Raw genomic sequence first — 25,415 nt, 5'->3', positions numbered from 1 at the left:
TATATTCACGTGTTATGAATATATCGCAAAGATTGTTTCTGTGTAACGCTTGTTATGTGTGTGGTGCTGCCATCTGTCATCAATTTTTTAAACTATGAGTGAAGTTTAATGATTGAATAGTTGTTTGATCATTTAATCATTTTTGTCGCCCCATGGCCATTTTCTGCACATGAGGGCTAATTAGACCGGGACCTACAATTTAGTGCCGATTCCGAATGGCGGCCTTTTTATCACCGAGAAGTTGGTGCGCTAACCATTGGGTGTGGACAAAGTTTTTCTGCGGTCATGTCTCCGTTTCTGTTGTATCTCCGCGTCAGAAAAGTTTCTGACAAGGACGAACCGTGTAGCGAACTCGCAACACCTTTGAAAACCGTCGTTTGGTACTTTCGGTGAGTATATTATCGACCTGGGCTACCACGTTCTTGAATAATTGTACCGTTGTATGCCGGTTGTTCTCCGTGGCGAGACTTTTTGACAGGGAGATCGGCTCACAGAAAATCAGATATATTGGATTACAATAAACTACAATAAAGCATGTAGAATTATTGACAAGGTACCATAAAAGTGATTTTTGTACTCACCTTGGCGTCGTCGTGGCAGTTCTTTCCGAAGTGGATCTTTGCCTTTCCTTGTGCGACCTTGTTGATATCGGAAACGTCAAGGGTCATAAGCTTGCTGTCATCGTATTCAGGGTATTGGAAATAGCCACTGTAGCAGAGCTGTGTTGGTACACCATAGAGTGGAATTAATTCGATAACTTTTCCATAAGAACAATGAAACAACAAGATACCTATGACCATCATATCACGCAATATTTACTTACCTTGAAACCTTCAGTTTCGTAACGAGCGAATGGGGTTCTCTCAAAGTGCATGTCAAATTTGTGGTATACGCCGCTGATGTGTCTTGCATAGACCGCCAGTAATTGCGAGCGCCTCTCGACATCCCCGTTGGCTACGATCTCAGCCCTGATGACGCTTTTCTGGAAGTCTTCAGTAACACCGGAAAGGCTGAAACCCTGGTAGCCTTCTTCACCCGAGTGTACATCGGAATCGGCATCGTCGGTGCTGTCAAGATCTCTGTAGAAGTCGTATTGGAACTGAACTTCGATCTGGAGGGAGGAAAGCGTTCGTAAAAAGTTCTGATCCCATATATTTCACTTCATGTCATTCAAACAACACGTAAATCATAGAGAGTTTACGCATACTTACGCTTCTGGTTGCATCCCGATCAGCTGGTTCGAATACGATATCAAGATGGTAAGGTTCCAGCTCCGGATTAGCTTGTACCTCGAACAAGAAGTTTCTTGGATCCTGGGTGACGAAGAAATCGAACAGGGACTGGAAGAAGTGACGGTGGACATCGTAATCGGCATCGACGTGGAACCCGACGCCAAGTTCTTCATGGAAGTAATCGTAGGCAACCTGAAACGAATTCTGAAGCAGTTAATACCCTTCCGGTTGATTTGAACGATTTTGAAACACAATAAGACCAGCTATAATGGAGATACTTTTTGTATCTCTGGAAACTGGCCCTCCACAGAGTAGGCAGATGGCCTACTTAATAGAGGTGAACTAACGCACATGTATATGAAAAAAATTTTGGGCCAGTAAAAAACCAGCCTTATTGGAAGGTTTAACTGATTTATATTACAATGATTTTAAAACTGGAATGTGTTCGTGACACACACACACTAACCTGTTTCTGGGATTGCTCGCCGTTCAACGGGTAGTAGGTCTCTTCTTGAAGGACGGGCACGCCGTTTTCGTACGAGTCGACGAACGTGTATGGCTCGGTGTGATAGTGGAATATTTCATGAGGTACGATCGGAGTGTACTTGTGGCTGAATTTACCATTGCCGAGATCCAAGGCGAACTCCGCTCTGACCGGCAGAGACAGGGTGTGGCGTTCATTGATACCGACACCGAAGATCTTCTGGTCGAAAGGAACGACTACGCCGATGGATTCGACGGTTTGGTGATCGAGTCTGAATAAGAAAACAGATATATTAAGACACAAGAAGAAAGCCAGATTGTTAGAGAACATTTAAATCACTGAATTGCTTTAGTTTTTCCACCTAAAGACAGTCTGTTTCGGCGTGGAACTTACATGACGTGTGTTTCAACCTTGAATTGGACCTCTCCGTTGAGTCCACGCTGTTGTTGGTCCTGACGGGTAACCGCTGACGCTCCTAGGCTGAATTGGGACTCCTTGATGTGGTTGTAAACGTGCACGGGCTGCTTCTGTTCGAATAACAATGCTAGACCGGCTTCGCTAGGCAGTACGTATGTCTGATCCTCGGCCAAGATGAAATGCTGGAAGCGGTAGGTGGGAAGGTCGAAATTCATTGGAGCGAGGGGACCTCTTGCGAAAGCTGGTGAGAGAACTGTAAAAAAAGCATTAATACGAATAGTTTTAAAGTATATTTAAGGCTATAAGCAACTGTATTTACATTATTCTCATTAGTCACATCATCTCATAGCATCAGATTCAAAACTTACGTTGGTGCAAGATTCCACCGAGAGAATGTTCATCAAAGTAGAAGAAAGGCAAGTCGCGTCCCTTCAGCTTCAGGAATACCTCGCCGTGTATTGGTTCGTATTCTTCTACGGGCAGGTTGAGCTGGAATAACATATACAGACATAACACGTGAGAAACTTGCTTTTGGTCTTCTTATGCTCGAGACGCTGCTGAGCTTGGATGGGAAAAGGAACATGACCGTCGTTACACCTACCTTCTCGTTTATCACCATCCTTTCCTGCTCGACGTCGTTGTCGGTGTTCTGCTGGTATGTTCTGGAAAGACCTCCGAAGACGGTGTTTTTGTTGATTTTGCCCTCTGGTCCGACGAACTTGTCGAAGTACTTTTCGAGTCCATACTGTCTGAAGCCGAAACCGAAAGTGTTGGCGTACTTTCCTCGAAGGAAATCGCTCACTTCAAAATACAGCTTCCTGGGAATGTATCCCGTGTCACTGGCGACGTGATCCAAGAGGAAGTTGCTTCCGTAGTTGTAGTCATCTATGGTGTAGAGAGCATCAAATTAGTGGCTATAAAAGATGTTTCACTTATAAAGTCAAACTCTCGGTTGTAACGGCATCAAATATTCCACGAAATTGTGTCGTTACAACCGAAGTTGAAGTTTTTTTAGAAATTTTTCAACGAAAAATGCAATCGGAAGAAGCAATCAAAAACTTTGCATGAAGAAGTTTTTAATTCTTTATTATTTGGACAGTGTTTCTCAAAGTGTGCGTCGCGGCTTCTAGAGGCTTCGCTAATATTCCTTGAGGGAGTTATGAGGAAACGGTGACAGTAATTCCTGCTCAGTGCTTTAAAGAGGCCTCCTCTCTAGACCGTTCTGGGGAGACGCAGATGAAATTTCAGTCAGTAGCTATACAGGGTGCAAAGCTACCTGACCACACCGCATTTTACGGGCGAACTGTTGACCGTGGTATACTTCCAGTTAGGAAAAGTATTCATATAACGTGTGGATGTGTATTCATATCATAGAACGTGTATTCATATTGCAAGGGGTTGGGTAGTTATTAAAAAAATTATACGGGCACCCGGTGCTCAAAAGAAAAATCAAATTAAAAAGTTGTTGCCCCTATTTCTCCTGAGGCCAAACAGTTTCTATTCTATAAGTGCAATATTCACTGAGATTTTTGAATTCATAAAACGGAGAAATTTGGCAAAATACAGGATAAGTGGGGGTAAAACGTAATTTTTACCGGCATTTATTTTTTATTTTAATGACTATACAATCCCTTGCAACACGAATGACGTATCTGAGTTCCACACGTTATTTGGATACTTTTTCTAATTGCAAGTACACCACTGGGATCAACAGGTAGCCATGCACCCTGTATATGATTCGATGCAGAAATCTACTCACCATCGTGAGCTCCGTAGTAATGGATCTTGGAGTAAGTGTGGTCGTATTTCTCGAACTCTTCGTGGTAGCGCTCCAGGCTTGCCAGTGCGTATTTAGCTGCGTGAGACCTAAAATAAGATTTAATTTCGTTTCAATCGAAAACTCGAAATCTCGTTAAATTACGAATCATAGGCGAAGAAATTATCCAAAAGATCGAACATAAATTCAAGTGGTCATGGCGGAGACTCACAGTTTGCGATCGCAGTAATGAGTCGACCTGGCCAAAGCTGCCAACGCACTATACACGTAAGAACGGACTTGATCGTCTTCATCATCGAGCAGAGACTTGGCGATCGTTTCCAGCTGGTAGGTCTGTGGCACAAGCTTCAAGATCTGAACGAATGCCGCGATACGTACTTCGTGGTGCTCGTCGCTCTGGTTGAGGAAGACTGGCAACAACGTGTGGTAGACCTGAAATGAAGTCGAGGAAGGAAATGTGTGAAAACCAGTCAAAAACGTCTACGTATTGATGCAGCGGTTCCCAAATACTTTTAGTTGTGGAACCCCCCCCCCCCGCCCTTCATGGATCCCTACCGGATCCCCAGTAAAAAGACGATGGGCCCCCTAGGAGGTTCAGGCCTCCCAATTGGGAACCATCGTTATAATGTAAGCCTAAGGCCGGCATTACATTGCGAACGTTTGAAAAAGATCTTTGATAAAACTTGAAAAATGTAACTAATAAGCGTAACAATTACATCCCAGTGAATGTATCCAACAGGCTTATTAGTTGTTTTTTTAAGTTTTCTAAAAGATATTTTATGCAACTTTTACAGTGTGATCCTGATCTTAGGCCGGTATTACACTATAAAAGTTTGATAAAAGTTCTTCTATAAAACTTCAAAAATGCAACCAATAAGCACATCGGTTACGAATGTAACCAATGCGCTTATTGACTGTTTCAAGTTTTACAAAATATCTTTTATCAAACTTTTATAGTGTAATCCAGGCCTTAAGCCGGTATTAAACTATAAAAGTTTTACAAAAATTATTTTATAAAATTTGACAAAGGCAGCTAATTGGTCGCATTTGCTCGCATATAAACGATACGCTCATAGTTTGCATTTTGCAAGTTTTATAAAAGGACTTTTATAAAACTTTTATAGTGTAATCCCGACCTAAGAAACAAGTTTTAAATGTCATCCATTTTATTCACTGACATCAACAGATAAGCAATAATTTCATACGTACAAAATTCCGTTATTTTTATATAGTAGACACCACTTATTAGAATCATGGAAATGTTATCATTCGGGTATTCTTATCACTTTCACAAACTACGGAACGGACCAGTATCATGACATCGGAAAAAATTTGTTTATAGTTATCAGAACTTCTCAGTTTTATGTCATCAATTCTTTTCGTCCAAAGTGTTTTCTTTTTTTGCATATTTTAATGGTAATGTTGAACCAGACTCATTTTTTACTATAAGTTATCGTTATCAATCTACTCAGTTCAAAATCGGGCCGAAAGAGTCGCTACCCGTACGTTTATCGCTGCTCTCGGAAGTTCTTCCCCATAATTAATAGAGAGGAGTGTGTACAGTAGAAATAAAACTCCTTTTCTTCAGCTCATGGTCAGTGCACCGCAAGGGTGGATTCACGTCTACAGACAATCACCGTGTCGTGTCAGACACGGCAAACATTCTTTAACATAAAAATATCTGTGAGCGCATGCGCAGCCACGATACGATATATATGAATACTTTGTCGTGTCTAACCAGCACCTTCTAGAGATGGAAGACCTCCTCACGGGTTGCCAAGTCATCTGAACATCACGAAAGTGGCCCGGTAAGACTACCTAGCAAGTTTGTCGCATATTTTGAACCACAGCATCCTATTTCGTATCTTCTTATTTTGGCGTAGAATCTTCTTGGTTGGCTCACAAATACCGCATGGTGATTGGATGTGGAACGTAGAAATCGCCAATTCTGAGCCTGGTAGTTTCTTTTCCGCACAACGATGATACTAGCACGTGCAGTTGATTTTTTTTCTCTGAATGTTCAAAGTGATGATGGACTACTTACGTGACGTCACGGGCAGCGTTCGCGGAGGCATTCTATGGCTAGGAGGTGCTGGTCTGACTCGACACGGTGAGGGTCTGTAGATGTGAATTCACCCTTATTCCTAACGAAACCATGCTGCAGAACCAAAGAAATGTAGCGCCATCTACTAGAATAGATTTTTATATCTCGAATAATATGTTCTTATTGAACAGAAAAAGATTGTGTTAGTTATATAGGAAAAAAATTAAAATCCCAAATCAATTTTTGCAATTGACGTTCTATTTTCTTATAGTCTTCCCATGTTTTAATCAACGTTCATGTAATATGTAAGTAAAATTTAATATATACCAACTTCATTTAATAATGTAAGCTCAAATATTTTATATGCAATTGTCATGAAATATGAAGTTGCAAACTCTTCTCAATTATTCCATGTTCTCGTTTGCCCGCGGGCCACCAGTTCATGTAATTTTGTGACATCTTAACGGAAGGGGGACCGCGGGTAAAAAAGATTTTTCTTTACAGGCAATCTGAGTAGGTTTTTATGCCGAAAGTCATCCCCTGAGGGCGGACTCAGCTCAAACTTCAATTCTTGTTTAAAAATATTGGAAGAGCAGCATATTATCGACGCCAAATGCTAGAAAGTGGTTGCATATCTAAATGATCCGTCGTTAGTATCATAAGCTGTTTCATTTCTTGGCAACTTAGCACGTAGCAGTCGAATAATAAATAATTCAGTAGTTCACCGGATCTACTCATCTAAAGCCAGGGCCAAACTCTAGTCAAGCCTGGCCCAACAGCCATTCGCAAGTATTTGCTTCCAACATTTGCCTTTCCCTGATGCAAAGAAACCGCATAGGCTGGGTATACACTGGCCCAGCTTGGCCCAATATTCCTTGGCGAATATTTGCCCGAGAACGGCACCGATTTTCCAGAACACTCTTCGTGTCACTATTGGCGTTCTTCGACCAATGTGTGGTCAGACGAATTGAAAGATCGGGAAAGAAGGCTACCCTTTTACTTAGGTTGGAAGATACTTCACCGCACACCAACTCAGGTCATATATCGCCATACGGCAATTTTCAACCAGTAGAGTTGGATGGGAAATAAAGGGTCCATCCATCGGTGGTCGCCCTAGACTCGGTAGGTAAAGAACTTGCTGCTGACGTTCTATGCCCGGATTCGAACCCATGGACCTTGATGGTAACCTTCATAGTGGACGACGAGCATCCAAGAACTGCGCCACTCGGACACTAGGTTGGAAGCTGGAAAGTACTCGACCAGCATCAAATATCTCCCAGACTCCGGTATTTTAATGATCATTGCCAATGGCGGAGTGGCCACACTAGTTGGTCGTGGAACGTATTGATCCGGCCAGCCTCGCCGCGAGCCATGGCTCAAAGAAATGTGGTGATCGAGCGAAAATGACCGGTGTGTCTAATAATAAATGATCTCATTGCGTCACTGGTTTGACTAATTACGAAAAACAAACAGGGGTAGATCTTATTGTTGATTTTGGGTAGGGACCGAAAAGGGTTAAGAACCCCTCCATTAAATGATAGGCGTATAATTTTAGGATATCATTTTAATTTTTCAAACACTACGTGTTATCGTCAACTAATTTTTCTCAAGCGCAAATCCAGAAATAACTCTCTTTAACTCCTGATTGACCTCATTGAATTCTTTTCCCGTGTTAAATTTAATGGAAAACTATCCGGCTAAATCATATATCTTTGTGACCGGGAGCTCCGAAGGACAAAAGGGGAAAATGCAAGAATATAAGGATATACCTCTTCGGGGTAGTTCTGTCCGATGGCTTCGACGGCATCGATGGCAGCCACTCGTTCGTACAGCGAAGGTCTCCCGTGGCCGTGGATGGTGTCTTTCAAGATGTCCAAAGATTCTCTCACTCCCAGCAAACCGATCGCCCTCAAGAAAGCGATCTTCTCCTGTTCGTTCTCTACTCGTTCGTAGACGGTGGCGATGTACTGTGAGAAACATTTCAGAAACAAAAAAAAAAACATCAGCAATTATACAAAACAAGATGACATAACAATTTCTTATTTCTCTCATTATGCAGTGCGAACTCGATTTTACGATATACTGCAGGAACCAAGAAAAATTATCGTTGTAAAGGGATTATCATTATATCGAGAGGTGACATTATCATTACGTGCCATCAGGTTTATGCTGCTGGTGGCATCTTTTCTAACTCGGCGTTGCTGGCACCACCACCAAAAAAAAAAACCCATGCTTTTGAGTATTTATCCGGCACCAAAAAGTTTAGTTGATTAACAAAATTTATCAAGGGTAGTTTAACATGAAACTACAGGCAATTTCAAACAAGATTTGAAAAAAATATCGTTATAGAAATATTTATCGTTATATCGAGTATCGTTGTAGTGAGGTTTTACTGTAACTCATTTTGATCTGATTTTCACCATGACCTACTTAGAATTTCTCAGTACCACAAGGAGCCTCTGCCTTATAGACCTAGGTTGAGAAGAACTGCAGTGGTACACCATACTGGTAATGACCAAAGAGCCAATGAATATTAACTTGGAGGTAACCACATGTGATGCTCAAAAAATCGGGATGGCATTTGAAATATCTATGCTGACTTTCCAATGACATCGGTTTTGCTCTGCTGGATGGATGTTATTTTAGCATTCAAAGACTATTACATGTAATAGTTATCTGAACTTACCCTCAAATACTTCACGGCAGTGTCGTCGAAGCACGAGTATCGGTCCGGTTGCGTCTCGTAGTATCGAGCAACGTTCTTCGCACCGCATCGATCATAAACGATGCTTGCCAGAGTGTAATAACATCCTGTGTATGTTGAGGTGCTTTCTTTGACGTAGTCGGTTTCGCAGGTGTCCTGTGGAAATATATAACGAAAGTGTTGTTTGAAATGTGCAAATTCTCATTGTAGATATTTGGCTGCCGTTACCGCCATTGTGTATTTTAAGTGGAATATAAAAACGCGCAACTTACGAGAATTTCGTCCAGGAGAGCCTCAGTGACTTCCTTTACGTGGTACCTCAAGCTGCTGAAGAAGTAAATGACGTCTTCGGTGGAAACCTTGCGGTTCTTGATGAGGTACTTCTGGAAGAGGATGGCGGGGTTTGTGCCGGTGGCTACGAGCACGTCGTTGAATAAGTACCTGGTGGAATGGGAACAGGTATCATCAGTTTTATGAAATCTCTCGTTAAGTACAGCATAGACTCTCAAGCTTTACTCGACCCACCCTGATAGGGCATGCGAGAAGATACATGAAGAAGAAAAGTATAACATATACAGGGGGTTCATAGACTTTTTTAGAAAAAATTGGAGGGGTGATAGCACCCATCAAGACGAACGATATTAACAATGGAATCTATGGTCGCGATCCACCCAGTGTGACTGAAAAGCAAAATTCAGAAAAGACTTACTCACTTCTGATGTTATTTCTGCTCTGCCGGAGAACAGCAATTATTTCTCCTGAACGTAACTGATAATTATATTCGCCGCATGCAAATTTCTAGTAAGACATGTCCTGAATGCCAGATTTTCCGGACGGTGGACCTGTGTCGGGGAGTCAGTGGAAGATCTCGTCGCCGAAGAATACCTTGTTGCAGCGGACAAGATCAATTCGAAGCCAGGAGTCTACGAGGGGGTGCGCCAGTCTTTCATTCACCAATATGAATTGCACAGCAACACCCTTGGACGCCTGATCTTCCCGGAATTGTGCACCTTATGATTTGTCGTTGTATGTGTTGTTGTTTTTTTTTCACTATTGAAACGTCAACGTGGACAGTTTACTTGACGCTTTTATGACACTCTCCGAGTGGATTGTGACCATAGGTTTCATTGTAAATATTGTTCACATTGATAGGTACTAACACGGTCCCCCGCCTCTAATTTCTTCTAAACAAGTTACAGGCACCTTATATGTGTAATCAAAATCGCTTAAACATACAGGCTGTTTCAATGTAATTGACCGAAAAGTATGTAAATTCTATGGTTCATTTTAAATTTCACAAAAAATCCAGTCTTCGTTATATCTTGTATTAACAAGTGGAGAGCGACATTCATGTCATAAAAATATAAAAATTAATCAGCAAAGAGAACGAAATTTATCTGTGACAGAGTTGAAACACACTCCCATCCAAAAACAAAATCATTATTTGGGGAAATACAAAATTTAAAATTTGTATACAGCCCATAATTAAAAAAAAATGTCAATTGCACCTGTAATGTAAATTAAATTTTGCACCTTTCTCTACGAAACTGAAAGAAATTCACCCCGTAAAATTTATAGATCATAATTCCATGAGATATTACAGTTTTTCCTCATCTAACGGTATTTGGGGGACATGAAAAAGGTAAACACCAATAATAATAATAAATAAAACATTACTGCAGGAAAAAGCAGGATTTTTCTGAATGAACAGGATAAATTATCAATAATTATTTCAATGATTATTTCTTTACCAACAACAATTTAGAGATAGATATTTACGAATGTATGAGATATTACGAATTCCAGCATTTTTAGACACATCAATTAATTGATGTTCCCCATTTGGCTCCTGGAGGTTCTAAATCGACTTGGAAAAAGTTTCCTTGAAAAATGCCAAAAATGCCAAGTTTTGACTATCAATATCTCGACGAATTTTGATCCGAATTGTACGGGGTAAATTTCTTTGAGTTTCATAGAGAAAGGCAAAAAAACTGGCATTTTTTTAGATTATGGGGCGTATGCAAATTTTAAATTTTGTCTTTCCCATAATGATTTTTATGGTGGGGTGTTCTCAATTGCCGCAGGTAAATTTCGTTCTCTTTGCTCATCGTTTTTCATATTTTGGTTTGGATTTTAAAATGAGCCATAGAATTTATATTACTTTCGGTCAGTCATGGTTAAACAGCCCGTATACAGGCATTTGTTGAAATTTCGATCTTCCCTCACCTGATGGCGTCCAGTTTCTGCTCGTCCTGCTGTTGTCTGTCGTATCCTAAGGTCTCGTAGATGTCCTTGATTTCTTCGTAGCCCAAAGTACTGAATTGTCTGACGAGTTCCAAGAAAGCGACTGGGTGGTTCTTCTTCTGCACTCTCTGCTCGTAAGTCTCGTCTTCGTAGACTTGGAGCAAATCTTCGAAAATACTGATGATCTGGAAAAGAAGAGGTTAAAATGATAGATATTTCGGTATCCTGTCTGATTGAATCCAAGAGCCTGCATAGTGCACAGTAAAACGAAAATGCATATGCGCTTACCCCTTCTTTGTCAGCTTTCTTCTCAAGAACGTCGTATAAATAGTGCGGTCTCTTCAGGTCAACTTGTGCCTTGAACGGGACCCTGTAAGGGATCTCGAACTGCAGGCTCATGTAAGAGTCGAATGGTCCTTCGGGCTCGAAGTCCTTTTCTGCGTACTTCTCGTCCAAAAGCTCCAGTGTTCGGCTGTAAAAAGATACACGGGTATTTATAACTTCTGGTCTACGTATTGAAAAGGCATATTGACCATACGGAACCCGGATTTACAGGGGCTTCTCGTGTAATTTACAGTGAAATCTAGTTTAATAAATTGAAATCTGAATAGAAGACCCAATGTGAGTTGAACGGGGGCAAAAATAATTGATGACTTTTATTTGTTCTGAAATTATTTCTCTCATTAATTATATTATAATCATTAGTTCAAAAATCACTTTTTTCTCCAATTCCGGCGAAATTTCTGATTAATTAATTCTGACTGAAATTACTTCTGTCATTAATTCCGAAATTATTTCTTTCATTAATTCCGAAATTATTTCTTTCATTAATTCCGAAATTATTTCTTTCATTAATTCCGAAATTATTTCTTTCATTAATTCCGAAATTATTTCTTTCATTCATTTTAGAATTAATCATCTTTCAATGTTCTCAACCATGTTCTGAAAATGACCGGCAGGCTACGACAGAATGCTTCGAGGGAAAGATGTGGCCCTGCTGGCCATGAGGTGAAGACCCCTGATTTAACCCATTTGCATCTACGACCGGAATGGTTCCCACACTTACATTTTCTATTTATACGATTAATTTTATCGTTATAAGAGATAATTCTTATTAAACAGAATTAGTGTTTCTTGAGGTAAATAAAAATACGTGGAGGTTATAACTCGACTGGGCTCAACTAATTTTCAAACAAATTCAAATACGGGGTGTCCCATAAAGCCGTAAACAGTTTAAAAATTCATAAAAATTGAAGTAATCTGTGTATTTGAATGTGGTTTGAGAAAGAGTTAACTTCACGAAAGGTGATTTATTTGGTACAGAAAAGAAAATTAAACTTTTCTGTCGATAGAGGACGACGCAACACAAAAGCAAATCACTGGAAATATGAAAATCAGAGTCCTATAAAATGCAGGGTATACGATTAACAGCTTATTTCTGGATTTTTTAAGTCACGGGCACTGAGGTAAATTTTTCATTGTGATGTTGACCATTGGTGGATAAACTTCGCGAACATATCGGACACAGAAGAGATTGAAGAAAGAGATTAAGGTCCAATATACCAATTACTTCAATTTTTGTGAGTTTTTAAACGGTGTTTTCAAAGGGATATCAATTTTCTTCACCAAAGGCAATATCATATGGCTGTAATGTCACTAGTTTCGTTATCGATGAATGTTGATATAGACTAGCTGTAGGTCGATCGCATCGGATTGATTTACTAGCGTATTCAGAGAGGTGATGCAAACGGATTAATGTGTTGTGCTTTCACCCAGCTACCACTCCCGAGTGTTACCCAATGCTGACAATGACGACAATGCTCCAAAATACAAATACAAATACAACGCCACAACAGGCAAAATGCCCAAGGAGGTGGCTGATAAAAAGATGCCCATAAAAATATGGATGTCATATATTTTAAAAATACAGCAACCCAATTAAAAATGCAATTAACACAAATTATAAACAATGTATACACATGATAAAATATTATACAACGCCCATAAAGAATACTTATGGTTGTCCGATTCTAAGTATGGATAGCTTCTCGATTTACCCCAACATGTTTATCGTACATATGAATAACTGAGAACCGTACCGCACGCGCGGAGAATTTAGAGCTTTTGTGCACGCAATGCAAGTGAATAATTACATAAACGTACTTGGTATACACAGCGGCGGATTGCCCTTTCATCGGGTAAGGCGTGTAGGATACTTCATTTTCAGCAACCATTCGTTCGATGACGTAATCTCTCATATCCCCTCGGATGCTGTATCGGTAGTATGCGTTACCGTGATGCACTTGCTGGAATAAATGGACATGAACAATCGTTACAAATGTCGCTATAGTGTATTGAGTGGTCATATTTATTCACAACTAACTCAACGTTACAAATATCATTGATTTACGAAACCTCTTCGTGCATTAAATTGTCATATACTTAATTGATATAAAAGAATTACGTATATTATAATCAACATTAATGCAACACGCTGCATTCAGTTTAACACAAAAAGAATAGATAACGTGCTTTTAAGAGTGCTAATTTCAATTAATATTAACAAAAAATATATATTTTTTTGTTATTGCATATATATTAATAATATTGAAAGATATCGCCGCTAAATACTGTATATTAGAAATGAATATTATATTCGTATAATGTGTATGTGCACAGGATGGTCCCAGAACACTACAGCTAGAATGAGAGAGGGTTACAGTACATGTAAAAAAATGAAGTTCGCAGTAAAACCCAGTGTCACAACCAAATATTCGAGCACTACATGCATTTTCCACTTCAGTTTGCCGAAATATGGCAAACCCTTGCTTACATCACGAGGATTAAAAAAAATGTTTCTCTTTCGATCAGTGTCCGAGAATATGCGTACGCATCAGAATTCAATTTTACTTCTCCAAATTTCGTTTAAGGAGGAACAATCCTTAAAATTTTAGGTATTTTTTATTTCAATTACTGATTAAGAACAACCCTCTTTTTCACAAAAAGTACCCCTTAAAATTCTATAGAGGAGTGAAATTACACTTTTCAAATAATACTGCTTTCGATGATGTGTGTGTGTTAGGCCGGGATAACACTATAAAAGTTTGATAAAATTCCTTTTATAAAACTTTAAAAATCCAACCAACAAAGCTAATAGGTTACTTTCGAGCAAATGCAACCGGTAATCTTGTTGGTTGAATTTTTCAAATTTTATAAAAGAACTTTTAAAAAACTTTTATAGTGTAATCCCGGCCTAAGAGGAATGAAAATATGGCATGTAGTTACTTTAGGAATTTTCATTTCTCTCTCTATTTTGGCGTCAGCAGCTTGAATTGCACGTTAACATGCGATAAGAAAAAAAAAGTCATTTGCGACCCTGTGTTTCTTCGATGGAAAAATTGTTCGCCTTACTATCACTCCTTTAATTTCAGCGGTGGAAATCTGAAACTTGACTTTTCTACTACACCCTGTAGGAAATGGAAAATTTGCCTATTTTTTGTTGATTTTATGCTGATCGGCCGCACGCATTGGAGTTTATGGTTATGGTGAGTCTCTTCCAAAGAGGGATTGATCAGACCACCAACATGAACGATCCTACGATCAGACATTTTTTTAATCATAATATAGAAGGTAGATGACAGCGTCTTTCTTACAAATATCGTACAGAATACTAGAATCCCGTAGCCTTTTTTAGGTTTCTGAATGATGCTTCCTTTAAGGGGAAAGGTCTTCTGTTGCAGCAACCTGACGCAGTTCTTTTAACCTTACGGACAATAATGGCTCGGTGATTGTTTCAGCACCAGCAAGAACACGAAACAAGCACAACTCTGACAATGCAAAAATGTAAGAGCCACGCATATGTAGACAGCATGTTCCGGCATGCACCGACTCGTTAGAGAAATTCCGCATAGGGATTCGTACGAGTTGCATATACGGTTAGGCGCGGTGTCCGCCGAAGCGATGCGACATCGACACGGATTGGTTAAAAACATGAAACCGGTGTTGATTTCAGGTTTCTAACCAATCCGTGTCGATTTCACGGTCGTATCATTTCAGTGTGCACCACGCCTCAAGTAGTAGTAGTAGTAGTGGTAGTAGTCTGACGCAGAAAAAAGAATTGTCACCAAAATACTCACTGCGTGTTCCTTCTCGTCTGAGAGGTCGTCACCGGGGCATTTCTCTCCGGTTGAAGTGACAAAGAAATGAGCTGGAATCTGACGGCACCTGTGAAGGTTCCTGGACTTGGTTACGTTCAGGACTCGCTCGTAGGGAGCGCTGACGTGTGGCAGATGCTCGATGACGTACTCAGTCTCGCACTCGCCCAAAAGGCTTTCCTGTGAAAGAAAATGACGTCGTTAGCTTCTCCGAAAGTTAAACATGATTGTGATGTGCAAAACTGAGTTATATTTTCCTATGTTATCGAGAATGGAGAGTTAAAGTACCTCAAGCGTCCTATACTGTCCATGAGGTCCTTCGAAGTCCCGTTGACGTCTTTCTTGTTCGTACTGGGATCGATCAGTTTCGGCATGTCTCTTGGACCTGTCGTGTGATCTCTCGTATTCGTTCTGTCTCTGCGCGTATCTTCGGTACTCTTCCTCATCTCGGCCGGTGAAGCGCCTTGGGTACTCGTCGCCGAAACGCTGGTCCCGTGAGTAGTCTCGGAGATGCTGGTTCCTTGATTCATCATCGAAGTACCTGTTCCTGGATTCCTCGCCCGAGTGCTGGTCCCTCGACTGGTCGCGGAAATGCTGGCGTCTGGATTCGTCACCGAATTTCTGGCTTTCATAGTCGCGGTCGAAGCGCTGGTTCTTGAATTCGTCATCACTGACGTGTCGGTCTCGGCGCCCATGATCGAAACGTTGGTTTTCGTATTCCTTGTCGAAGGGCTGGCTTTTGTATTCCTTGTCGAAGGGATGCCTGTTGTATTCCTTGTCGAAGGGCTGGCTTTTGTATTCCTTGTCGAAGGGATGCCTGTTGTATTCCTTGTCGAAGGGCTGGCTTTTGTATTCCTTGTCGAAGGGATGCCTGTTGTATTCCTTGTCGAAAGGCTGGCTTTTGTATTCCTTGTCAAAGGGTTGGTTTTTGTAATCTTTTTCGAAGCGCTGGTTCTTGTATTCAGGGTCGTAGCGCTGGTTCTTGTATTCAGGGTCGTAGTGCTGGTTCTTGTATTCAGGGTCGTAGTGCTGGTTCTTGTATTCAGGGTCGTAGTGCTGGTTCTTGTATTCAGGGTCGTAGTGCTGGTTCTTGTATTCAGGATCGTAGCGCTGAGTTTTGAATTCATCGTCGTATTTGTTGTAGTTCTGGTTGTGTCCCTCTCTGTGCGATTCGTATTGGCTTCTCTCTTCGTCGTACCTGCGTGGCACATTCGGGTACCTCTGCTGATAGTAACTTTGACGGTTACCATATCCTCTCATCAGATACTCGTACTGCGATCCGTACCTCTGGTCCCTGCGATCGCCGAACTTCCTGTCGTAATCGGATTGGTACCTTGACTGGTCGTACCCGTGATAGTTAGGGTACTGCTTCTCGTAATCTCGTCCAGGGTACCGGGGTGATTGTTGGGCGCTGTCGAAGTCGAGGTGGAACAACGAGATCAGACCACGTTTCAGGTTAACTGAGTGAGTTGGCTCGTCTTTTCTCACTTGGAATCCCACAACCTTCAGGAGAATTGAAATAAGAAAATAAGTCGGCCATCGGAGTGTAATTAGAAATTAAATATTTTATATGCATTCAGCTGTAAAACATTAGACCAGGGGGTTTTCAACTTTTTAGATATTGTGGACCGAAAAAGAAATTTTTGTGTAGCCAGAGGGCCAACAAGTCATGCTGCGGTATCTAGATTCACACAGTTACATCTTAGCAGGTGGGGCCCATCAGGACTCGGGGCTCCAAATCAAACAATGAGACTTAGACTCCTTGGTCCGTGTTTCAAGCCTTATATTACTGGCGAATTTAATTTATTCTGAGATTTTTTCCATTGAATATCGGTTTTCATTATTCTGAAATTATTCTTTCATTAATTCTTAAATTATTCTTTCATTAATTCTGAAATTATTCTTTCATTAGTTCTAAAATTTTTCCATAAATTCTGAAGATATAAATCTTCACTAATTGTGAAAACATTTCTCCTATTAGAGTTCTGGTCATTCTTTCAATAATTATGAAATAAATTCTTTCAATAATTGTTAAAATGTTTCTCATTAATTCTGAAATTTTTCTCATTGTTCGGAAATTATTATTTTTCATTAGTTCGGCATGTGACCCGCGAACCATGCGATGAAGACCCCTGCACATAAGACCATTAGATATTCTCATGGTCTATAACCATTGTCTCTCATGGAAAATTTTTGCAACCTTTTTACTTTAGCGAAATTAATATTCCCCCCAATAATTATACTAAAACAATATATTTGAACATGTACACATTGGTTAGAATCAATAAAAATCTTCTCATGTTACCTGGCCATTTTTGAAGTACACCTTGAATGGTTGTTCAATGTATGCAGCATTTTCGGGTACGTCTCTGTATTCGTACTGCTGCTGCTGGACAACTTCATCGGGGTTTCCGTTCAGAAGTGCGTACGCATATTTTGCATCTTCGATCTGTTAAAAAAAATGGAAAAATTTATCCGCGAATATTAAATTGATATTACAGTGAAACCTTTCTTTTACGGACACCAACGGAAGGAGGGGGCTACCGTTACTCAAGGGTTTGAAATGCATACTTTTGTTATGCAATGGGAAATTATTATATTTGTCCGCAAAAGAGGGGAGACCGTTAAGAGGGGTTTTTTTTGCCGTACCATTGTTTCTTGATGTGATCCTTTGTCAATTCCACCTCGACATGGAACAGCAAGCGGCTCCCGGAAGTACCCAGAGTGCTCGATGGTCGTTCCCGATTTCGTGCTCGCGAGCACTTGATCAACGTTCCAAGTAAACACCTTGTACAAAATTCTATTGAAGGATTGAAATTATCCTGATTTCATGCATTGGTATGTCAAAGTTGCCGTAAGGGTGCTCTTGTTTTGATGATGGGTACAGAGAGTGCTCGCGAAAGGTTGAAGACCTCTGATCTATTACTTTGGCGGGCAATTAATTAACAAAGAATCGCTTGGCAAACCCTTACCATTCAGTGCAAATACTTATTGTACACTTTACTGTGTCAGTAATATTTGAACATTTTTTTCTCGGAACTGTAAATTGGTGCTAATTTGGATAAGAGATAGGTAAAATGCGTTCGCGTTTAGAGTAGTGAGCTTGCAATCATTAGATTCTACGTTTCTTTAGCTATTTATTAAGTTGGGAGAAAGTGTTCTTTGCTGTGTATATTTCGAGGTTAGATTAAAAGATCGCCACAAGGTGTCGTTTTGGGCAATTCCGAACACTTTGTTAAGTGGTGCAGAAACTGCAGAAAATTTTATTTGTGATTTTTGTAGGCAGCGTTAGGTTTTAAACCAGTTTCAACTCTGCTACTAAATGTTATTTTTGCTATTTTTTAAGAATGTAGGTGTAAATGTTGCTCAAATTTTTGGAACACGAAAGGTATCCATATCGATTAAAAAGAATTACTAGCTTTATGTTCACCTTAGTTGTATATTTTCACAGAAACAATTGATTCTAGAGTTGATTGTGCTCTATTTAAGTAATTTAATTAATTAATTTCATAAAAAACTACATAATGGAAGCTACATTCCTTACTTAACTGACCCCGTTTCCGAACAGTGTAAGCTCTTGCAGAAAATAATTTTCTATGAAAACTTTAATTGTAAAGTCAAATATTTTGTGTTTTTTTCAGTAGGTAGTGAAACAGGGTATCTATACCTATAGTAAACTTTTTCTTGAACTAATAGCAAGTAATTGACAATTAGAGATTTCCCTTAAGTGTTCGGCATTATCCCCCGCTCTCGCTTACTCATTTACTACACTGTACATGTTAATGGCAAGAAATTTAATTTCTATCCACCATGTCTTACGGTAGGCCCCACATTATTCATCTCTTCGGGTGTGAAATGTCATAATTGAGTGATATATTTTTAATTTTTTTTAAATTAAATTCTCAATCATGACAAAAATTTCACTTCACTTCAATGCCAATTTTCGGATTTTATACCAATTTTTTAAAATGCATCAGTGACATTTGGCACGGCCTGTATATTTTAAATAATCGATCTACCACGTTATCGCTTTCTCCAATTTTTGAATTCGAATATCTCGGTGAATATCTCATAAAATTGGAATTTGTTTATGGGCCTCAGGAGAGACAGGGCAACAACTTTTTAATTGAATGTTAAAGGACATGGGGACCGTATAAAAATTTTTATCGTTTTTATTTTGCGATACACTGCATTTCCAGTCTCAAAACTTGTGCAGAGGAAGAAACTATGATAAAAACCACCTTAGGACTTTACAGTACACCCTATATATGGACGATACCTTCAACTTTGAATATAATTTAAAATTTCAAAAAAATAGCTTGATTTAAACAAAAAAAAAAAACATTCAAGTTTAAAAATTCAATTATAAATAAGGGTAGGGTTTTTATGACCTAAAAACTGATAGAAAATGCTCTGTATAAAAAAATGCATTCACAAATGCAAATACGAAGGCCACAATTAGGCAAACAGTCCAACGAGGTGTCCATAAAAATATGGATGGCAAATAGAAATATAAATACTTCGCGTGCAAAAAGAAAAAAATTCATGCCCTAAAAATAAAAAAATATGCCCTATAATGCCAAAAAACATCTAAAATTTTCCTATTTTATTTCCGGTATTATATTAATTTCAGTGACATTATATGAGAATGAAAAATATTAATGCATTATTAATTAATTTTCATTTCGAAAATGCAAATAAAAATGCTCGAAAAATGTGAAAATAATATGCCTTAGTAAAATGGCGAAAAAATGCTCCATTGCGTGAAAATAATGAAATGTGAAAATTTGTAGATGTCCTGGCTCTGATCATAAATAATTGCCAATCGAGAGAGATAATTAAGAAAGATTCATTTCGAAACGACTCACCTTGAAAACGGAATATTCTCCTTTGGGCTGAACCCTGACGATAGTGTCGTATACTTTGGCTGAGTACTGTCGCTGTTCCTTGTCCGGGAACCCGGCAAGTACTTGCCCGCTATACCTATACACGTACTCACGACCACGTGAGTCTGTAATGCGGAAAAAAAAACAAATATTGTATATGAATAAAAAAAGAATTTATCGAAGTACATATCGATAAAAGATTACCATCGATATAAAATTAGCACACAAGCCTTTTTTTTTTTTTTGTAATTAGTGATTTCGCATAGACGTGAGTGTCCAGAAAATGGGTATCGTAACACAGGACTACTTTGCAACGTTTTGACATATCCATGGGTAAAGCACGACCATATGTAACAAAGTCGTTGCGTGTCTTCTCAAATCTGCATTGTTTAGCACACCCGGGAATCAAGAAATCCTTGATTTTGGTGAAAGAGAGATTTGTCTGTCCATCAATCAATAAAGACTGTCCTGAGTGGGCCAAGACATGCCTTGACTGTCAGCGAAGTAAAATAGTGAAACATTCGAAATCCGAACTGGGTAAATACGATTTACCAACATCACGGTTCCAACACATACACTGCGACTTGGTAGGAGGCCCTTTGCCAGAATCCGAAGGCAAGACCCACTGCTTAACAGTCATGATCGATCGACTCGGTGGCCGGAGGCGTATCCAATAGTGAATTTACTGACCAGGGTAGACACTTCGAATCATGCCAGTTCGATGAACTGACTAAACTATTGGGGATCGAAAGAAAACGAACTGTATGACCCAAAATTCAATGGTTTGATAGAAAATTTACACCGTCCTCTAAAATGTGCAATAAAGTCTCTTAGTTCTTTAAGGTGGGCAGAATCACTGCCGACAATCCTTTTAGGCTTCCGAGCGTCCAGGCGAGTCCAGCTGAACTGGTGTATGGCTCAACCATTCCGGGAGAATTCCTCGAGACTTCAACGCAACTGAGAGATCCGAATACCTATGTAGTGAGGTTGAGGCGACTGTTGAAGGTCATCTGACGGTTCCACAGATATCTTCATCCACAAGGGCCTCGCAAGATGCTCACGTGTGTGTTCTTGTGGATCAACCGAGTGAGAGGTCCCTTGGAATCACCGTATGAAGGCCCTTATCTGGTGCTACAGTGGAAGAAAGATGTCTTCAAGATACTGAAGAAGGGAAAGCCGTACGTCGTGTTCATCTATCGAACCAAGCCCGCTTTCACACCTCAAGATGCCGAAGTCCCACCGTCATCAAGCCGAGTTGTACGCACCAGCGACCCACCAGAAGACCCACGAATGAAGGACATTCGAAAGACGCGGTCCGGTCGCAAAGTCAAGTTTGTGGACAGGTTCGTGCCTGCCTTAACGTGTTCAAGAACACTGCGAAGGGGGTACTGCGGTGACGCCTCCAACAAATAAAAACTGAAAGCTGTGACGTCACGGACGATGTATGTGTGTGTGTGTGTGTGTGTGCCAGCATGAGGGAAAAGCAGAGTCAGTCGATCGCTAAACGCCGAGGCGTGTAAATGCCAGTGAGGCCTGCGTGCCGTTAATTTCTTAAGATGTAAATAAAAAATTATATTTTTTTAATTAAGAAACTATGCCATAAATTATCGAAGTCAATTCGCCTCCTTGAACGACGAGACGTTGCAACTCTACAGCATTTTTTGATTGAAATTAAATTTTCATCAATTTTGAAATTATTATTTTTAGTAACTCTAAAATTATTTCGTACTTTGAGGTGTTTTTTTGGCATTTCTCTGTAAATTCTCTAGTTATGTATGCCTTTTGGATGCCGAATTCTATCTCTGGAAGTACTGCATATGAAATCATGTCTCAAACAGTGTCACGGCTCTTGGTCCCCGAATTCGTTACGACAGCTCTTTTATTGCATCAAAAATGCTATGTATGCATTACTATTGAATTTAGAAAGTACCTCACGGTTCTAACTGCAGCAGTACAAAATTCAGTGGCCAGTGTTCTTTTATGATTTTTTTTAGTAATATAATCGTTTTCCTATCTCAAATAGCTATTTTCTCGAAATAGTCGGCGGCCACCGCAAAAAAAGCTCCGAAGGCCATAAGTTGAAGACACAAGCATGGAACCGTATATGTATTTCGTGAAATCGATGTTCTCTCATTAACTCATGCATGCCGAAAAAAATCTCTGTGCGTATAATTGCTTGGTCCTAACTTGTCTATGATTTAGTTCATGTTTCAAAAGTGCTGCCATCTGTACCTCATAATAAAGTTTGCAGATGCCTTACTGGTAAAACTGGTCAAATGTGCCAACAGGAATCGTAATCAAATCATTTGCAAGGCTTGAAAATTAAAGTATAATGAACTATTTTTGCTGTATATATAACTGGAACTAACATCGTTATTTGACAGGTTATAAAGCCACTGTAGGAATACCTACACGCATTATGATAAAACATGCAAAACGTTATACTCAGGAACACGCTTTACTTTTATCGTGTTTTGGCGTAAATGTGAGACGTTATTGCTATTTACTGCCTTAATTAATGCTAATGTACCATATTGCAAATCGCCAAGACCAAGGAGAATAGGGCTCTTTTACGCTTGGTGCTCTGTATAAGATCCAACCAGTCACGTATAAAATTAATATACAGTGATACTGCAACTTTCGTCAGTAATACATTCTAAAAGTAACGACGCACGTCGAAGAAAGACGTAAGTCAAAGTTAAATTTCTCAATGATGCATAGTTTAAAATAATGAGGTGATTAAACATCATCCATATTTAATGGCTGTGATCGATTGTATTTAACTATCACTCTTTTTTGTTTCTACCGATGCTGGATGACGTAAGAGAACGGCTAAAATATAGGAAATGTTACATAAATTATGGTGGTCACCCCCATATATTCTTCCTTATCTTTCATCTCTTCATTGTGACTTTTGCGGGAAGACTTTTCCTTTCTATAAGAACGGGACGTCTAGCGTTCAAGTTTTGCTAAAATTGCGTACAATTAAAAAAAAAATTGGATGTGACGTAAATGTGGGCTGACGCAAGTCGAGAGTATGCAAGTTGCGGCACTACTATAAATGAATAATACTAATAATGTTGTACTTACCATAGTTAGCGGCGGCGGTAACTAGAAAAGAAGAACAAAACCATTAAATGTCAAATTATTGACAATGTTCAAAATTGAAGAAAATTTTCAAATTATTAATAATACAGAATCATGTTTCAGAGCTCAAAACTTGAATTCAGTACGCTGACTATAGTACCTAATAAGCGAATAGTATGCCCTTCCGTGGTAGGTTTTTACCCGTCGTTGGTAGGTTTTTAGAATGCAATTAAAAAAAAAAACCATTCTTCTATTTCAACTAAGCATCATGAAACGTTAAGGTGCTAGACTTAGGTGATCCCATTTCTCATCTGCCACCATGAGAGTTACTACGGGTTCAAAACCGCGGAAGAACATCAAGTTCTCTACCCCGAGCCAGAGGCGACCACCGATAGATGGCTCCTTCATTTCCCACCCATCTCCACTTGTTGGAAATTGCCTCAAGGCGATATGCGAGCGGAGTTGGTGTGAGGTAGAGTAGTACAGAAAACACAGAATACGTAGAGGATTTGAAAAGGACAACAAAGGAAACATGTGACTTAATGACGTTTGGATACAAAATACAATACGATATACACCATAGTTTCCCAAAATTTTTGTTCCATCCCCCCCCCCCCAAATTCAAAATTTTCTTCTTCTCATCACCCTACGAATCAAAACAACCCATAGGGTCCTATACTAAGCCCAAAGCTTCTATCCTCCCCCCATCAGGACCATTCCATCGCCCCCAGGGAGCGATTGTCTGCTTTGTGATTTGGTCCATATCTTACGGCAGCCGTTCCCAAATACTTTTGGATCCCCAAAAATCATGGTGTCTGCCATGGACACCCCTTATTAGTCCTGTACCCCCGAAAAATTGGTCCCGGCTACGGATCCCCATTTAAAGCAGCAGAAACAACTATAGTAAAACCTCGTTTAGTTTTCGCCCTAATAAATAGTCACTTCGGTGAAGTTGTCGTTTTTCATCGATCCAGTCTTTCTTTCATACATAAAACTGCTCATAAACCCTCTTTTACTCGTCGCTAATTTCGGTTAACTCGACACTCTGGAACAGTTTGAGAAAGAGGAACATATTATTTCTATGGCTCTCTTTAAAGAAAGAGCTTGATAACCGCATATTGCCATGTGTTCAAAACTGGCCATAAAAGCCTTATGCAACTAATTAGAATAGCTCAAGTAACGAAAGTTAGGCTAGGGAAGTCAATTTGTCAACTAAAAACAAAAATTATTGAAACGTTTGGAACTGTTTAAGCTGGGCCTGATTCCCACTAATTTGGGGCTTCAAATTGCAACAAAATATCTTTCGTCATTTTTATACATTTTTCTCCACGTTGAGGCCACCTTATCGCAGCTTTTCCCCGCGTTGGGACCCTCAAGTCAAAAATGAGCCCTATATTCGAGATCACCTTGTAGTTGTATCATAAACTACTGATGAAGAATTCCAATCTTTGATAGTAAATGGCATGTATATGTAAAACTAATGTGAAATAATACATGCAGTTCTGTTGTAGAGAAAGGCTAACAGTTGCTATGATAAGTCTAAATTAAAAATACCTAGTACAAATCATAAGTGTACCAGTATTAAAATTAATACTAAAAGCTCAAAAAAATTTAAAAAATTCCTTTTGTGATCTATAAATTTTGTTAACATTGTGATTTTATTTCAATAAATTTTATATTACTGTAAATTTATACGATTTTCACAATACTGAACATTGAAAGTAACGGAATTTCACTTAAGTCGTCACACCGTTTAAGCCGTCATGATTCTTCTATAAACGTAACGACTTATCGAGGTTTTACGGTATCTATCAACGAGAAATAAAATTTCTCAATAAATGAAGACTATATTATATTATCCAGTACTAGTAAATGCGATGCGATAGTCAAAGTCAAAGCCTTCAATGCGTTTATTTCCGTTATTGAAATTTGCATAAATTTGTTCTCTTTTTTTTCCATGTCAAGAAAGCTGAATCATAGAAAATTCAATATACAAAATTAATTTTAAATATGCATATAAATGATCAGGAATTTACATATGAATAAATATCAATGACTTACCCGCCAAAAAGGCGAACAGAAGCGAGAGGCTGAACATTGCGGCTCTCCACGACTCGACTTCCAATGGCCACGGGACTCACCTTATATACGGTTTTCCCGATATTGGACTTTGCCACCACCGAGAAATAACTCCCCTCAAATTACTAATTATAATCGCTTATTATCATTAGTATCTTCTGGGGAACATTTTTTTTTTTGTGAAATTTATTTTTAGTTGTTATTCCAGTGGATTCTTTCCAATGGAGAAGAAAGAAAAGTCGAGAAGGTGAAACGAGGGCCGCATAAGATTTCTATCGATGATAGATATTACTTTTTTTTTTTAATA

The 25,415-nt window shown here is 39.4% G+C and overlaps 1 protein-coding gene across 1 annotated transcript in view; it reads right to left on the bottom strand.

Annotated features, from left to right (window-relative positions):
• LOC149080744 (vitellogenin-6-like) overlaps positions 1-25,139 on the bottom strand; it is a 31,188-nt gene extending 6,049 nt beyond the window's left edge. The window contains exons 1-21 of the mRNA XM_089237423.1: positions 25,091-25,139; positions 23,033-23,053; positions 19,925-20,067; positions 17,362-17,505; positions 15,345-16,559; positions 15,039-15,236; positions 13,066-13,208; positions 11,191-11,374; positions 10,885-11,087; positions 8,931-9,099; positions 8,641-8,814; positions 7,724-7,921; positions 4,122-4,342; positions 3,893-3,999; positions 2,735-3,018; positions 2,502-2,622; positions 2,110-2,386; positions 1,699-1,987; positions 1,212-1,424; positions 824-1,111; positions 582-719 (exon numbers count right to left, since the gene is read on the bottom strand). Coding sequence (XP_089093549.1) covers positions 582-719; positions 824-1,111; positions 1,212-1,424; positions 1,699-1,987; positions 2,110-2,386; positions 2,502-2,622; positions 2,735-3,018; positions 3,893-3,999; positions 4,122-4,342; positions 7,724-7,921; positions 8,641-8,814; positions 8,931-9,099; positions 10,885-11,087; positions 11,191-11,374; positions 13,066-13,208; positions 15,039-15,236; positions 15,345-16,559; positions 17,362-17,505; positions 19,925-20,067; positions 23,033-23,053; positions 25,091-25,127 — 4,767 coding nt within the window. The 5' untranslated portion in view covers positions 25,128-25,139. The remainder of the gene's footprint in view (positions 1-581; positions 720-823; positions 1,112-1,211; positions 1,425-1,698; positions 1,988-2,109; positions 2,387-2,501; positions 2,623-2,734; positions 3,019-3,892; positions 4,000-4,121; positions 4,343-7,723; positions 7,922-8,640; positions 8,815-8,930; positions 9,100-10,884; positions 11,088-11,190; positions 11,375-13,065; positions 13,209-15,038; positions 15,237-15,344; positions 16,560-17,361; positions 17,506-19,924; positions 20,068-23,032; positions 23,054-25,090) is intronic.
• Between the last annotated feature and the right edge of the window lie 276 nt (positions 25,140-25,415).

Source organism: Pholcus phalangioides, unplaced genomic scaffold, assembly GCF_987345545.1.
Source record: "Pholcus phalangioides strain wild (caught in Gottingen) unplaced genomic scaffold, Ppha-v1.0 ptg000010l_1, whole genome shotgun sequence".
Classification (NCBI taxonomy): Eukaryota; Metazoa; Arthropoda; class Arachnida; order Araneae; family Pholcidae; genus Pholcus; species Pholcus phalangioides.
The sequence above is the reverse complement of the archived record's forward strand: the minus strand, read 5'-3'. Positions and strand labels throughout refer to the sequence as shown.